The sequence below is a fragment of the Nuphar pumila genome, chromosome 9, assembly GCF_984573655.1.
Source record: "Nuphar pumila chromosome 9, dmNupPumi1.hap1.1, whole genome shotgun sequence".
Taxonomy (NCBI): domain Eukaryota; kingdom Viridiplantae; phylum Streptophyta; class Magnoliopsida; order Nymphaeales; family Nymphaeaceae; genus Nuphar; species Nuphar pumila.
Genome location: NC_143257.1, coordinates 9,307,680 through 9,325,072, shown reverse-complemented (window position 1 = coordinate 9,325,072; position 17,393 = coordinate 9,307,680). Strand labels below are relative to the sequence as shown.

The following is a 17,393-nucleotide window of genomic DNA, read 5'->3' as shown; positions in this document are numbered from 1 at the left end:
CTCAACAAAATGGACTGGCAGAACGAAAACATCGCCATATTATAGAAACCACTAGAACTTTATTAATAGCAAATCAAGTCCCTAAAGACTTTTGGGCAGAAGCTGCCTTAACTGCCACCTATCTCATTAATAGGATGCCATCTTCTTCGTTACAAAATATCACTCCCATTGAAAAACTAATGAACATTTCTCCAGACTACTCTAGATTAAGAATATTTGGGTGCAAATGTTTCATATTTACTGACAAAAATGATAAACTTTTCCCTCGTGCGATTCCCTGTGCCTTTTTAGGATATGCTGAAAACCAGAAAGGTTATAGATGTTTTGACTTCAAAAATAATAAACTATATGTGTCTAGAAATGTTTCCTTTCTTGAAAAGGAGAGCTTCTTTGATTTTAGAAAATTAAAAGACGTCACTGAGTACTCCTTTTTGCTAGATCTAACATCAACATCTGATGAATATGACCTTGATTGTAACTTTGATGATGATCAAAGAATTATTGATCTTAATGTTGAAAATGAAGAAGTTCATAGAGATACTAGTATTCAATATTCCAGGCGACAAGAGTCTAATACTCCATGTGCACTTGAGAAATATTCTAACATTCCAACTAGACAATCATCCCGAATCTCGAGGCCTCCAGAAAAGTTTGTATCATACGAGTCTTTCTCACCCACATATAGGGCAGTTATTGCATTAATTCACTCATATGAAGAACCATCCACATATTTTCAAGCAAAAAATGATATCAAATGGATAGAAGCCATGAAAGCTGAATTAGATGCACTTGAAAAGGCTTCTACATGGAATATTCAAGATCTTCCTCCAGGGAAGAAAACTATAGGATGTCGATGGGTTTATAAAATTAAAACCAAGAGTGATGGTACTCTTGAAAGATATAAAGCTCGTTTAGTAGCCAAAGGTTATGCCCAAGAATATGGGATTGATTATGAAGAAACCTTTGCTCCGGTGGCTCGTATGACTACTGTCCGAACCTTAATTGCCTTAGCTTCTATCAAAAAATGGTCTATTTTTCAAATGGATGTCAAAAATGCTTTTTTAAATGGAAAGCTAGTTGAAGAAGTATATATGGAACCCCCTCCTGGTCTAAGTATTCCTAAGGGTAAAGTCCTTCGCTTAGAAAAAGCTCTTTATGGACTTAAACAAGCACCAAAAGCTTGGTATGATAGGTTTAGTCGTGTTATGATTGATATTGGTTTTCAATTCTGTTTAACTGACACTGCTTTGTTTATTAAGAATTCTGATGCAGGGATCATTGTGCTTCTTCTCTATGTGGATGATATGATCATCACCGGAAGCGATAAACAGGGAGTTAAAACAATCAAAACACTTCTTAAATCTCATTTTGAAATGACTGATTTGGGCTTGTTGAGATATTTTTTAGGCATTGAAGTTGCTTATTCTCCTAGAGGATATTTATTATCTCAGACTAAATTTGCTTTTGATATTGTTTTCAGGTCTGGTATTACTGATGATAAGAAAGTTGACACTCCAGAAGTTGTTAATGTTAAAATGAAGATTGATGATGGAGAACTTCTTGCAGACCCTACTCCTTACAGACAGCTTGTCGGGGCACTTTCCTATCTATCCATTACCAGACCAGATATAGCACATGCTGTTCATACAGCAAGTCAATTTCAACATGCTCCTACTTCTGTTCATATGGGAGCAGTCATGCGTATTATCAGATACATCAAGTCCTCTCTTTCACGAGGACTTTTCTTATCTTTCTCATCTTCTCTTGATTTAATTGCATATACTGATGCTGATTGGGGAGGTGATCCCAATAACAGACACTCAACCACTGGCTTTTGTGTCTTTTTAGAGGAATCATTAATCTCGTGGAGGTGTAAAAAGCAGCAGAAGGTATCTCTCTCATCCACCGAAGCTGAATACAGAGCCATGGCAACCACGACCATGGAAGTAGTTTGGCTCCGACGACTGCTTGCTGACATGGGAGTTAAAGCAACAAAGGCTTCACAAATGTGTTGTGACAACAAAAGTGCGATCTACATTGCCAGTAACAGAACATTCCACGAACGCACCAAACACATCGAAATGGATTGTCACTACGTCAGAGAGGAATATCTACACGGGATAATTGATCTGCCATATGTCACTTCAGAATATCAGTTAGCAGACTTCTTTACAAAGCCTCTCGCTGCTCCCCGATTTCACTTTCTCTTAGACAAACTTTCGCTCATTGTACCGTAAGTTTGAGGGGGAGTGTTAAAATGTAAAACTGTACATATATGTATATATAATAATATTATATTATTATATATATATAAATACATTTTTAATTTCTTTCTTTTCTGTATTTTTTTTCCTTTATTTTTATTTTTTTGTCTTTATGTCATCTAGTTCAGTTTGAACTAGAATGATTGTCGCTAGTCAAGTCTTGTCCAGACTTGACTAGCAATAGAGCTGTTGGACTGACACAGTCCAACAGCTCTTAATAGAGCTGTTGGACTGACACATTCCAACAACTCTAAATAGAGCTGTTGGATTGTGCCCAACAGCTCTATTGAGTCCTCTTTCAGCTGTGTATATAAAGGGGTGCAGCCCCTCTTGTATTTAACCCCAATGCTTCTTAAGCAATTGGTTTTTCATATCAATAAAGAATACATTTTTATTTTTATTTTGTTTCCAGTTATACCCTTTTTAAGGGTTGTGCTTTACTGTCATTCTTGACACTTGCTCTTGTTAATCAAAGCACGTGTTTCGAAGATCCCCATTTCATTTCAGAGAAGACAAAGAAATAAGGTTGAAACTAAATTGCCTGGATGCATACGAGCGAATGCACTTCTTTTTACTCGATATTTTGCCGTTCTCATGGAAGTGATAAGAATGCCAGGAAAGGATATTGTCAAATCGATTGTGATATACATCGGATCCTACTTAAGTCAGCCAGTAGAACACAGATAAACAGTAAACATTCTGTTGCCAAATTTACATATAATGCAAAACAGCGAGTCTGACACACCTTTTTTTTAATTTATAACATCCGGCAGGAAGACCTGGTCACGCAGGCTCAGCCTGCCATACCAATAGTTGTCGCGCCGGCTGCATAAAACTCCGAGGCAAGGACCCCTGCCCCCCGGGGCCTATGCTAGGCATTGGCTTGTGCAGAGGGGTGGCATCCACAGAAATCAAACCTTGTCTGCCCATCAAGCAGCCAAGGACCCACCCCACTAGGCCAACCCCACTTGGGGATGAGTCTTAGGACACACTTGGAAGCAGGAAAAACTCATAAGAAATCTATTTTGCCATGATTTCAATAAGGAAAATCCTCCAAGATGGAGAATTTTTATGAAATCATGGCAAAATAGATTTCTGTTTTAAACAATCTTCTATTGTTTACAGGGAATGGAAAAGTTGTCACTTTTCCTTTCCAATTCCAAGCATTTTACCGCTTCCAAACGTGTCTTTGGTAAATTTTATGGAAAAGAAAGAGCTTGAGAGTATAGATGAGAGAGAGAGAGAGAGAGTTTTAATATGGCATAAAAGGTCAAAGAGACTCATATAAGGTATATTTGTCGTCCTGACCATTATAAGCTCATTACTTTTAAATTAACATTTAGAAAATACTTTCACAATCTCTTTTTATTAGAGCTAAGGATGCAACTCGAGCAGTAGTTAAAATAAAAATTTTGCACAAGTAAATATTATTAGAGCCAGTGTGACAAATATCGCAAGATTTATGAAAATCTTGCGATAATATCACGAGAAATTGCCTGAAAGTTTAAAACGGCAATTTCCCATGAGATTTTCAAAATATTGCGAGATTTATGAAAAAACATAAATACCGTGATTTAAACACGATATTTACATTTTAAACGGCTATTTATATTGAAAAAAATCCTATATTTTTATTTATAAATCATTTTTGTGAATATTGTCTTATAAAAATTAATTTTTATATTTTTAATTAATTTTTTATTGCCAAAAAAATGCAAGATTTATGGAATTTTTTCAATTTCTCGTGAGTTTTTGAAAAACAAGAAATTGCCGATAAAAACTTGTCACTATGATTAGAGCTAAGAATGCAACTGAAGACGGTCCAGATCCACTGAATAGCAAAATGAAAGGAAAGAATTCAAAGTCCCATTTTAGCTAGTGCCAACCGTGAGATAAGGAGTTGTGTATCTTGAAGATTTGATAATATTTTGTATTCTTTATTCAACCTTCAATTATAGGAACTCCAATATTTATGTAATCTTTAATATATAGTGGACAACTCACCCACAAAGAGATAAAGCGTGTTGTGAGATCTTATCGTGGATGTAGGTGACCTCCACCGAACCACGTTAACTTGAGTTGTTTTTCTTCTTTTACTTTCTTCTTCCTTACCATGTGACTGTGTGGGTCATTCTCCACTGTTGTGAGCTCTTTGAAATATGAACCTTAGATACACTATGTGATTACTCTTTGTAAACGTTATGATGCATGCATCTTATTGGAGCTCAAGGATCCAATAGATCTTCAGGATCCAAACCAATGCTTATCAAGGAGAATCCATCTAGAAGGCTCCAAGATAAGCACCCATTGTGTGAAGATGGTAAGTCTAATGTGGAAGGAAAGAGTTCTTGTGAAGATAGCAAGTTCCATGAAGAGGGAAAGATTATCCCTCAATATGTAGAGATAACAACCACGTTTCAATGGAAGGAAAGATTGGAGAGAAGGAAAGGAAAATCTCTCATTCTTAAGTTATATTCAAAATCTATATAAACAGAATCTCCTTTTAATGATAACAGAAGAGAGTGGAGAGTATTTTCACCGTGGATGTAGACTGGTAAAATAACCTTACCACATAATCTTGTTTGTCATTCTCGCTGTGTATGTCCTTCTCTGATATGGTATCAGAGTCGGACTTGGGCACCGCGATCTATCGAGTATTGCGTTGCTGATTTTGCTTCTTCTGGTCCTGTTCGAGTAGTGCTGCAGATTGAAGTTACGGGTGCCTGCAGTTCCTTTCTTGCTGTCGTTCCTTTCTGGTCACAGCCACTGCGCAGTGTGTGTTTGGCAACTGTTTTGGTAAGTGGTTCAGACTCTTTTTAGTCTGTGTTACTGTGAGTAGCCATCCAATGGACTCATCATCAGGAAAGAATGATGAGACTGTTCAGATGAATCACTCTTTGCCGCCCCCCAATCGAATTTACAATACTTCTTGTTTACGAAATTGTCCAGCGACAATTATCTCTTGTTATGACTTAATGGGGGTAAGTCAATGTGTCAAAACCCATACCAGAAAAGTACAAGAAACCAGGAAAAAATGAATTGAACCCCAAATATACAGGCAAATGGATGCTCACACTAAGCACACCAGAGGTTCGGCAGGCAAATCAAATATTTGCATACCCGTTAGGAGGTGAGTACAAAAGTGTCTGCGTTTTTTACATAGGATATTGAATTTTGTGTCCTCATACTCATGAACGAAACAAATTTGCTGAAAGAAAACATAAGCACATAATAGACATTGGCCGATGACCAAAGCAAATGTCCTGTTACAATATCGGGCCTATGCTATTGCAGTCTAAGTAATCAATTGGAGTTTTTTTGAAGTGATTGGTTTTAAAACTCTCAGTGAATTGTTGTTTAAAGTCAAACTAGATTATAAAGATCTACATATTTTTGGATGTGCATGCTTCACGTGTTGATTTATGTGTTTTTCTTGATTATGCTAGCCAATATTGGGGATTTTATTGTTTGAATTTCAAAAACAGTGAAAATTTTCATCTCAAGACATGTCATATTTGATGAAGGATGTTTTCCCTTGTAAGAGTCCTCTTCAGTTTCTCCCTTTATCAAATCAACTCCAATGTCCCACTTTCCTTTATCCCCTATGTCTATCTCTTCCCCACCATCTCAATATGCAGGTTCGAACTCTAACTCTCCACCTACCTCTCCCAAGGCTGACTCTAGTTAAGGTCTGTTATCCAGTAGTGACCCTGACCTTAGCTTTGGCTCCAGCTCCCCTATGTCAGGATCTCCTGTCAGTGCTGATCCAAGCCCATCCTCAGCTAGTGAGCATTTTGACCCACCTCCTCCTGCTCATGTATGCACTCATCCCATGACCACCTGCTTTCAGGATGGCACTCTCAAACCTAAAACCTGGCTTCGTACCAAGTACCAATTCAAATACCCTCTACCCTTGATCTACCTCATTGAACTTACCCGAAATCTTGAGCCTACCCCATTTTCCCAAGCCAATAAGATCCCTGATGGTGTCTGCGATGAACGATAAATTTCATGCCTTACTTTAAACCGGATGCAGACCTTGGTTCTACTCATGGTTGCCAGTTGAGGAAGCGGGAGCGGGAAGTGATACGAGAAGCAGGAGCGGGAAGTGAGGCACTTTTAAAATTTTAGGAAGTGGGAAGCGTAGGACCACTTAGGAGCGAATTGAGAATCGTCGGAAGCGACCTAGAAAGTGAACTAGAAGTGACCTAGGAAGAGAAGGGGAAGCAAGGGGGAAGCGAAAAAATAAAAATAAAATAAAAAATACAAAAAAATGAAAAAAATAGGGAAAGCTAAGGAGAAGTGTGATGGGAACCGTGCTTCCCATAAAAGGGAAGCATGTTTCCCATTAAAGGGAAAAACACTTCTCATAAAAGAAAAGTGTGCTTCCCCTATGCATTTCGGAAGTGCGACATTTCGCGCTTTTGAAGCACGCTTCCCCACTTACCTAGGTGCTTCCGGTAACTTTGGTTCTAGTTCATAATTAGGCTTCACATGTTGTTGGGAGTAAATAGATTTTAAAAGTCAAATGCAATGCAGATGGCACATTGGAAAGTTACGAGGCACATCTTGTAGCCAAAGGCACATTGATTTTTTTTAATACTTTCTCTGTTGTCAAATCACCAACTTTTCGTGCGGTTCTTTCCATTACTGTCATTAAAGGGTGAGAGATTCAGCAGTTGGATGTCCATAATTGCCTTCTTCCATGGTCAGTTGTCTGCAGAAGTTTATGTCTAAACCACCCTCCATGGTCAATTATCTGAAGTTTATATGTTTAAACCACCATGCTTTCAAGGTCCTAGATATCCACACTACTTTTGTCATCTACAAATGGCTCTCTATGGCTCCACGGACATGGATTCAATGGCTTAGTAGTTTTCTAATTTCCTTTGGATTTCAACCTGTTTGTTTATCACCAGTTCTTCATCATGATATTCTTATTAGTTTATATTGATGATATTATTGTCACTGGCAACTTATCTTATTATCTTATATCGTTCAAGTGCTTCTTCGTGTGTCATGGGCCAGTAGTTTGCTATCAAGGATATTGGCCTTTTTCATTTCTTTCTTGGCATTGAGGCAAACTCTCATAATGGGGGTTTAATCTTAACTCAATGGAAATATCTTTTAGAACTCAAAAAATGAGTATGCTTGGCACCAAACCTGTCACCATGCCTCTTCCTGTAAATCTCTAGCTCACAACAGACAATGGATCTATGTTTTCGAATCCAACTCTATATTGCAACATTGTTGGGGCTCTTAGGTATGCTACTCACTTGCCAGGACTTAGTCTTTGTAGTAAATAGAGTTTGCCAATACATGCATCGCCCCACTATTGATCATTGGGTGAAGCATATTTTGTGGTATATTAAACACACATTGGATATGGACCTGGTTGTTCTGCTTTAATATTATTTCATGTTTGCAGGATGCAGAATGGGCTGACTGTGCTGATGATCGAAAGTTCATCAAAGGTTTTGCTTTCTACCTTGACTCCAACCTTCTTTTTTGGAGTGCTCGAAAACATGTTGTGGCCAGATTGAGCACGAATGTTGAATGTTGTGCTCTTGCCAATGCAGCTATTGAGCTTGCCTGGGTCGAAAAATTGATGCTTAACTTTGTCATCCCCCTCGTGAGATCCTTGTCTTATGATGTGGTGATAATTTAAGTGCCACCTACATGACAGCTAATATCGTTCTTCATCAATGAAGTAAACACATTGAAATTGACACTCATGACAGAATTGCCAAGAGCTTGTTCGGTATATTTCCACTCTCAATCAGCTTGTCGATATTTTTACCAAGCCCTTCACCTCGGATTGTCTTGCTGAGTTATGGTACAAGCTTCAGGTCCGGTCCGGTCCGGTCCGGTCGGGTCCCATCCCTTCAAGGATCCAATCCATCTCCAGGATCTAAACCAATGCTTATCAAGGAGAGAAGATTCCAAGATAAGCACGCACTGTGTAAAGATGGTAATCTAAGGAGGAAGGAAAGAGTTCTTGTGAAGATGGCAAGTTCCATGAAGAGGGAAAGATTATCACTCAAGGCACCATATGTAGAGATAACAGCGACATTTCAAGGGAAGGAAAGATTGGAGAGAAGGAAATGAAAATCTCTCCTTACAAAGATGTATTCAAAATCTATATAAGCAGAACCTTCTCTTGATGATAACAGAAGAGAGAGAGAGAGAGAGAGAGAGAGAGAGAGAGAGAGAGTATTTTCACCGTGGATGTAAGCTGGTGAATCAGCCGAACCACGTATCTTGTTTTCCCTTCTTGTTGTGTGTGTGTTTATCTGATACTTCTCGTCCATGATTTCATCAGCCACCATAGATTAACAAATTTCATAGGAATTGAGGCAGCCCCACTTTACATCCATACAAATAAACCATTTAAACACATCTTTCTAAGTTCAATACCTCAGCCATGAGGCTTATGAACCTCATTAAAGATTATCTGATTATCCTCCACTATCATCAAGCACGAGTTTGAAAATTCTCTTCATCTTCTATCATATTCATTACGTGAACAAATTTGGGCAGGCCTTCCCTATTTCATCCTTCAACTATGTATGAGGGTTTTTTGGTTGTGTGCAAGATTTTTGGATAATGATGAAGAGAAAGTGTTACTAAGAGAGGAACGTTCTAGTTGTAACGTGCAGGTGCTTTGCACCAAACTAAGAACACTCAGAGAGAGAGAGAGAGAGAGAGAGAGAGAGAGACCTGGGTCGCCCATGTGGTAGCAGGCTGAGGAAAGATCAGGTGCAATGTAATTACACACTTTTGGTGTGCTGCTGCACCAGATCACAGGTGCAGCAGCGCATTAAAAGTGTGCATTCACATTGCACCTGATCCTAATAACTTAGGGAGAAGGTGCTGACCCCTTCATCCCTGGTTTGATTCCGGTGCCTTTCACTGATGGGGCTCCATAAAGGCTTAGGTACCAGTAACCCCACTCGGAGTTTAACTACTTTGGCAGGACACTTCATCATCAAAAGGAGAGAGAGAGAGAGAGAGAGAGAGAGAGAGAGAGAGAATTTTATAATATTTGATTAATTTTTTATTGTTTTTTCATGTGCACTTAATTTTCGTGATGTGTCCAAGTCACCAAGTAATCTTACCTATGTCACTCGATCAAGTTAACTCCACTGGAAATTCAATTCACTCTGTCCCTTACCGCACTTCAGCTTGGTAGTTTTCAGTGCCTGTCTAGGGTAGAACCCTAGGACCACCGAGGTGGTATCCCATGCGGTAAGCAGGGTCCTGTACCAAGCTGAAGGCCCAGGTTCGAATCCCTCTGCCACATGGGGCTTAAGAGATATCTGGTAGGGGTCAGACTAACCCCGGCTTGCCTTTAAAAAAAAAGGTTGAGCCCTAGGGTTTGACGGTGGATAATGCTGGGATCCCCTGTCTGCTGCCTTTGCCCTGTTGAGCTTTTATAAAAAAAATAAAAACAAGCAGAGGGCTTGGACTTATAAGATCCAACCAAATAAATTCAAAGTTTATAGAGTACTAACATAAAGACTAGTTGTCAAGTTCACTTCAAAGAATTATGGCACAATATATGATGAATGGCAACGACACAACCTAAAAAAAGGTCAGGCTATGCTGGTAGAATAAACCATGATTAAGCCTTAGGGATTGTAGCTTATTTTCCAACAGCATAACCTATCCTCTGTTTGGATTTATAAGCCTTACGGCTGAGGTGTAACAGCACAATAATCATGAATCTCTAAATTAACAAACTTCCATTGATGTGCCAGTCTCATCCAGCATAACCTATGGTTTGCCAGCCAAATGCTTCAATCATTTGCTCCACATTATTTATCCGATGCAAAAATATAATTAAATATATTTGTTACTGTTCAATGAGCTTATGGAGTAAAGCCGAGCTGAACTCCTATTCTCCATGTTCAGCTTGCTGAGCCCATTTTATGAGTGTGAACTTGGTCCTATGAGTCAAATATGGCTCATTTCCCAGCCCTATTCTGGATAATTGATGGCATCATGACAGAAACAATGCTCAATATTGAGCTTAGAGGACCGACAAAATGCCCATGACAACAGGTGATGATGCAATGGAGATTCATAAACTACATACGAGCCCAGGGGAGAAAGTCAGATCTGATGGTGCTTTAAGCACGAACACCAAAGGCGCGCTCAAGAGCAGAACACTAGCCTCATGGAAGAAGGATTTCATAACTTCTTACCAATTTCCCCAAGGAGGCTGACCATATCAGCAAGCTTTGCCCAGAAATAGCGCTCTATCTTTCTATGCATTGTACTACTGTAAACAATTCCTATCATAAACCCTCATTTTGTCAATCTGAGACCCAAATATCACGGATACTGCCATACTTAGCTGCAATCACACTGGGGCCTCTCAATGGAATGCAGGATTCCACATAGGTGTACTCTTTGCTCCAATTCAATCAGAGCAATGTTATTGTGATCGAAGGCCCGTAGTTGTTGCCAAATTTTTTGACACAAGTCAGCACAACTGAAAGGGAGGAGATCACAGTCATGATCTCAGCTAATGTAACCACCACCATCTAGATTTCATAGCATGCTGGAAAAATGCTCTGTACACCTTCAGGTAATAACTAAGATGTGATTACAACAAAGATCCAATGTTGGTAATTTCTACAAGACTCGTGATTAGCACCATGTGTCAAATTCCAATACCTACCAATCGGTTTTCTCATTATTTTCGGTTGGGAAAGTAATGGCCATATTCCTTCTGTTTCTTTTCTTGTAAAAACATCAGAAGCAGATTGACTACGAGCAATTGAAGGCACCTGCTCCACATGGGTGTGCGTGTGGTAAAGAATGTACAACAGCAAGCCCTTCCAATGATCAAGAAAGCCACTGCATAGCCATGATGATGGATCTTTTTATTATCAAGTGCAGCTGACTTCAAGTTTAAACTCATACTCTACCTCCCCACTACATCTTGCCACAATAAATTGCTATAGGAACAACTCAAATTTAGTCACTATAAAAAGGCATTCCATGTCAGAACCTCTGGCCCAAATTATCTAGGACCACCCATAGACAACCAATATTGCGTGCCCATGCTTCAGAATGGCAACCTCATTATAGAGGGGCGTGGTGATCTTCATGAATAATATCATAAGCAAACAAAATGACCAAAGATCAAATGACAGACACTTCTCTGAAATAGTTACCATTATAGTGGTTTACATCATAAGCAAGGAGACTGAAAAAAAAATTACAGCGATGAAACTTGTATCCACAAAGAACACATAAAAGACCCAGAACAAGTTGATGATTACATGAAGAAAAATCATTTTGATAAAAACCAAGGGTAGATCTGCACATAGAATGAACAATGGCAAAAGAGACAATTGACACGGAACCAGTAGAAGAGGTGATCTAGACTTCTATAGTTCATACGATCTCAAGAGTAAAAAAGGAACATATTTTAAATAAGCTACGTTGGTTAATCTACTCCATAACAAAATTTAGAATTAGGACCACATGAAACAAAGAGTATAGAGAGAGGATCAGCCACTTAAAGTCTCTTCGTGCAACACCCTACTCGTGAACTTGCACCCAACAACCAGAACATGAGAACAGTGTCAAATCCTAGCTAGTCACTTTAGACACCAAAGTAACTTTAGAAATAAGAAGCTTTTAAAGATGCCGGAATCTAAAACCATGACACCTAGATAAGTTTTCTTTAGGCAGCGAATACAGACCTGAGAGCATGACACCTACTAGATAAGTTTTCTTTAGGCAGTGAATACAGACCTGAGAGCGAAAACCAATAAACAACGCCTCATTAAAGTAGAATGAAACAAAGCGCCAAAGATGGAGGTAGAGATGCCAGACAAGGTGCGAAGAAGCTATTGCAAGTACTTTAAAGTGTTACCAGGGCTAGTGGATTCAATACAATTGAATTTCAAGTCTCAAATCCTTCAGAATGATGGCAAGCAACCCCTTCCTCATACTCCCTGATAAAGTCTTGAGCCTTGACAGCTCATCTATTTAGGACCCTTAGAGCTGTTTCCTGATTGTGGCCCTAGTGGGAACTTTCACAGATGAGGCTTCTTCACAACCCTAAAGTGCATGAAAAATGGCTAGATTTCAAGGTTCCGACTCTAGGAGAGTCGAATTTCTGTGCTTTTTGGGTTGGCACCCAAGCTATTGAACAGTCAAGTCCCCTAATAGGCATTTTGGGATGTTTATCAAGGTGATTATGATTTTCATCCTTCAAGCTGTGAAGGCCGACCAAGGTGTACACTAGGACGTTCAACGGACATTTATTCAGTGATGTTGACTCCACGGGTAAACTTTCTTGATTGAAGGCAGAACAGAATATTTTTAGTTGCAATTTTCTCAGGCAACATCAAGTGAGTAATTTTTCAAGAATGAACACCAGTTCTTTGATCTCTAGGCCTTTCTGTTGATTTAAGTTTTGACATAGCAGATCCCTAAATAGATGTGCTGTCAAGGCTCAAGACTTTATCAGGGAGTATGAGGAAGGGGTTGATTGCCATCATTCTGAAGGATTTGAGACTTGAAATTCAATTGTATTGAATCCACTAGCCCTGGTAACACTTTAAAGTACTTGAAATAGCTCTAAGGGTAACTTGTTCACAGACTTCCTGTAGCAAGAAAAGAAAAGGAGCTGTAAACTACAACCCATCTGCCACTTGAGAAGTGGAAAAGTGATTTCACACCTTTAGTAGGAATAATGGGCCTCCTGGAAAAGTGTGTTAAATAGAATTCCACCTTCAGTAGGGTTGTATCTTACCTGCTTAACATGTACTTTTCAGCAATTATATCCTGATTTACTGGAATTACTGAGGTTTGCATGAATTCTCACAAGTAGCAGAGCCATGTATAGTTTACAAAATGAGTCGTACATGCCAAGAAATTTTATTATTTCCTGCCTTGCAAACATGGAAACAGAAGCTTCTACAAGCACTAAATGTATGCTAATTGCTCCAGTTCCAGATCACAGTTTTCTGCAATGTTTCTAAGGATTTTAATGTTTCTCCAATGAGTTCCAACTCAATGCTCTATGCACATACCATGCTTTTGAGAATTATATTTAAGCCGGTTGATGATGCAAAGGTGGATGAATAAAGGCCTTGATAAGCTAGGAGTGACCAGATACAGGTAATCAAGCTTTGAGTATCTATAGCAGCATGCGCAATGCACAGAATACAGCTAAAACTTTGGTATATTTATCTCCTACGTTACACATTGAGCTGCTTTTTTGTCAGATTTTTGTTGAACGTTGAAACAATCATATTCTTTTACTCATATTACTCCATCGATATCTATGTGTCCCAGTTAATGTAGATGGCACATCCCAAAAACACTCTTCCAGTAGGTAGGAAAATGATTCCAAATGTAATGTATCAATAGGAAACTTAGGGTAATGCTACAATCTGATCAACTAACCATGAGACACAATGTCAACTTAATAACTGACGAAACAAAACAGAGAGTATCATCAATTCATCAACTATGACTTGAGAGGGGAAAAAATGATAACGATAGTAACAACAAGAAAAGAAAAAAGAACAGAAGGAAAGGAAAAGGAGAAGCCGAGGAACCATCTTCTGAATATATGATACAATTTCCAGCCCAAAACAATTGAATATGATTAAAAGATGTTCCAATATATTGAACATTTAAATCATTTATTTCCATTAAAGAGTAAGAGCATTAGAGAAACAACCAGAGCATATACCGCCATTTTCAAGGTGTACACAGAATTGCTCAATGGAAACCTCCTAGTTGTCCGGGAATAAGAAAATTAACCTTGAATAGCATAGTGTCAATTGACAAAGAAAATCTTAGCACTACATATTTCATATAATTGATAACTTCAGCAGAATTAAATTAGATGACAGAAATGTATTAAACCACTGAATAATGTATTTCTTTCAAATAACCTGGTCAAACTACATAGCCATGATCATTGATCACAAAGACAATGAAATCTGTGATCAGATTGGTAACATGATACTCGTGCTAATGTTGTTCATCGATAACGAATAATCTATTCCAGGGAACATGGAACATGATAATCACACTTCATTAAACTCTGGGGAAATAGGGCTACCACCATTCCTATCACCAGTCATGCTCTTGGAAATCATATTATGGATTTTAAATGCTCAGACAGGCCAATATCAGCCACTTCATCTTGCTAACATGATGTTTTGTGGATTTACTAACGATTAAAAAGTATGCACTGAAATTTGTCAAATTCCTCTTAGCATTGAGCACGGAACAAAATAAACCAACAACCTAATGCCGGTTATTACAAAATATTTTATATGTTAAAAAAACTTCAACACTAGCCAGAGGGAGGTTGACGGCATAAACAAAATATATATTAACCTACCAAAGTATGGCATGCTGATGTTCAAGCTCTCACCATACACCCGTGATGAACATTCAAAGAGATGCAGATCTTTGCAGCAACGAAGAAGCAGCTTTGTCTGCAAACCAAGTAAGGTCACCTTGAGGAGAAACCATTTGAACTGGCAACAGATCAGGATTCTCAACATCTTCCAATGCCCTCCGCAAGGTATCAGCTTTACCACTTCCAGTCACTACAATTCCAATATTAGATGCAGAATTGATGACGGGGAACGTGAAAGTTATTCGTTCAGGGGGTGGTTTAGGGGAGTCCTTCAGGAAGGTAACCCAGCGCTGGGTCTCCCCAACAAGAGGATGCCCAGGGAAAAGAGATGCTACATGACCATCTGGGCCCATCCCTAACAAGATAAGATCAAATTTTGGGAAACCGTTTTCAGTAGACATATCAACAACTTTCGACTTGACAAGCTGCCTCAGGCCAGTTTCATAATCTTCAGCAGCAGCCTCAGCAGAGAATGAATCATTGATAGCATAAACATGACCCGGGAGGATCGGAACCTACAATGGCAAGAAAAAGGAAAAATCAAACAATAACTAAAGGTATGAAAAAGCAGTGCCGAAACGTGCAATCTTGCCTACCACACTAGATGAACACACTCAAAACTTTATCAGGTTTTCAATTTCATTGTCCAGGAAAGAGCAGGGTTAAAGGATTCGCAAGCTTAAACAACTAAATTGCATATGTCAAGCTCAATCACATCTTTGGTTACCAAAGCTGCAGTATAACACGGCACCCCAATCCACATTGGACTAGTTCAGCAAAAACTGATCAAGGTGACTTGGTGGTAACTCAAGAGCAGCATTAAAGCAAGTCGGTGGCACCATTGTTCAAGCCAAACCACACCAATATCTTTTCCACTTAAAATTCTGCAATTGAGTCGCTAATTTCAAACCATGGTTCAGATTATTTTAAACAAAAAAATAAAACGCAGTCTGATTACACGTTTAAAACAAATAAAGGTTTCTTGAAACCTATAAATAACAAAATGGAAAAAATATCTGGTGATTTTCACATCCATGACATGGGCAATTTCTACACCTTCATATCTCTAAAATTAGCATACCAAATCCACACCGTCACACTCCAGAGAGAATAATCTAAAAAGTATTATTGAGAGAGAGAGAGCGTACTTTGGAGAGGAAAGCATCATAAGCGAGCTTGTAGTTGCTATCAGGATGATCCTTTGGAACCACCCTCTCGTCCACCCAGAAAACGTGCCACCGAGCCCACTCTATCGCATCCACATAAGGAGGTTCCATCAGTTTCCTGAAACCCGGAAATGAGATAGATAAATAGAGATTTCCAGGAATTACCGAGGAAAACGAGAGATCGAAATTCGAAGAAACGAACCAAATCTAACCCTATCCCTAAGATTTTACCTGAGGGCCTTGACGAGGGAGCCGCCGGAGAGGACCAGAGAGAACGCCTCTCTCTCTTTCACGAACCTCTCCGATATCCGTGACGTGTACTCCGCTAAGCTCTCCGATAACTCCTCCTCGTCCCCGAAAACCAGCATCTTCGCCTCTTCCACTTTTGCCGTCGCCGCTCCCGCCATCGGAGGATGCGATCTCCGACAGAGCTCCTCCGGCGTTCTCGGAGATGCGCAGACGCGGGGTCTGGAAAGAAAAAGTAGGTGCCCGGCAGGAACCGATCGCCGGAAAATCGGAGAACGGGGAACCGGCCGGAATGTCGATCGGAGGGGACCGGAAACGGTTTGCGGAGAGGAGAGGGTGGACGCGAGGTACATAGCTCGCTATGACTCTCGCTTGATCTGTTTATGCTTACTGTCCTGCCGCCGGAATCTTAAGGCCGGCCGCCGTCAGACGGACAGGTGGCGGTGAGGGGTCGTTAGTCAGCCAAACAGACGGCCACTTGGTAACCGCAGCCGGTCATTTTAGGGTTGGTGGAGCTTTGTCCGTACGCTTGAAAAAATAAAAATAAAAAAGAGAGAAATTCAGGAGGAACAAAGAAATGGCGTCACCAGCGGGTCGGGTTTGAGCTAGATCCTTATCGTCTTTACTGTGTGTTAGATCCAGACCCGTTTTCAGGTGGGTCATGTATCATACTGACAAAAGTTTAAAAACGGCAAAATATCGGCAGCCGAAAACTCGTGAGAAATAAAAAATCTTTTAAAAAAGTCACGTTTTTTCACAAAATATTGGCAATAATAAACAAATTAAAAAAACTGTTAAATTCATTTTTTGTGAAAATACAAATTAAGAATATCTAAAAAATAAAAAACATAAATATTGCGTTTAAAATGTGATACTTGTGTTTTTATGAAAAAAAAACATGATATTTTGAAAACATTGCGAGAAATTGAATGCAAAAGTAGTCTAGTTCTAACCCGGTTTAGAATTGAATCAGGCCCATGCTGTTGGATCCGGTAATGTATGTCCTAATCAAAGCCAGATTCGAAGCAATTGTGATTGGGGTCCATCTGATCCAAATCAGAGTTGTGTAACAAATATGTTCTGTTCTTGCCAGAATTAGGTCCAGTCCTATCTGCTTTAGCTTTTCAACATGAAAATCAATTGATTTTATCCATTTTCAGCATATCCAATACCACAAAGCCTTAGCTCATAACTGGATCGAAATTGTATTATGAAATCCAATTCAAGAATAGATCCAGTTCAAGTTAAAATTCTGGACACAACTGAACAGGAAGAATAGGAAAATCCTCTTTGGATTTATGGAATTCCTTG

At 39.2% G+C, this 17,393-nt stretch overlaps 1 protein-coding gene across 2 annotated transcripts; it reads right to left on the bottom strand.

The window, feature by feature from the left end:
• Positions 1-10,829: 10,829 nt before the first annotated feature.
• On the bottom strand, positions 10,830-16,633 carry LOC149828392 (putative 6-phosphogluconolactonase 4, chloroplastic). Of its 2 annotated transcripts, XR_016434280.1 has the most exons (4): positions 16,068-16,625; positions 15,819-15,954; positions 14,650-15,185; positions 10,830-11,129 (listed from the first exon to the last, which is right to left on the bottom strand). XR_016434280.1 is itself a non-coding variant. In XM_090017551.1 (3 exons), exons 1-3 carry the CDS (start codon positions 16,433-16,435, stop codon positions 14,703-14,705), a joined length of 987 nt encoding a protein of 328 aa, XP_089873677.1. In that variant the 5' UTR covers positions 16,436-16,633; the 3' UTR covers positions 14,447-14,702. The 2 variants fall into 2 exon arrangements, 1 of the variants encoding a protein (XP_089873677.1); XM_090017551.1 differs by lacking the exon at positions 10,830-11,129 and having other exon boundaries at positions 14,447-15,185; positions 16,068-16,633.
• Positions 16,634-17,393: the final 760 nt, after the last annotated feature.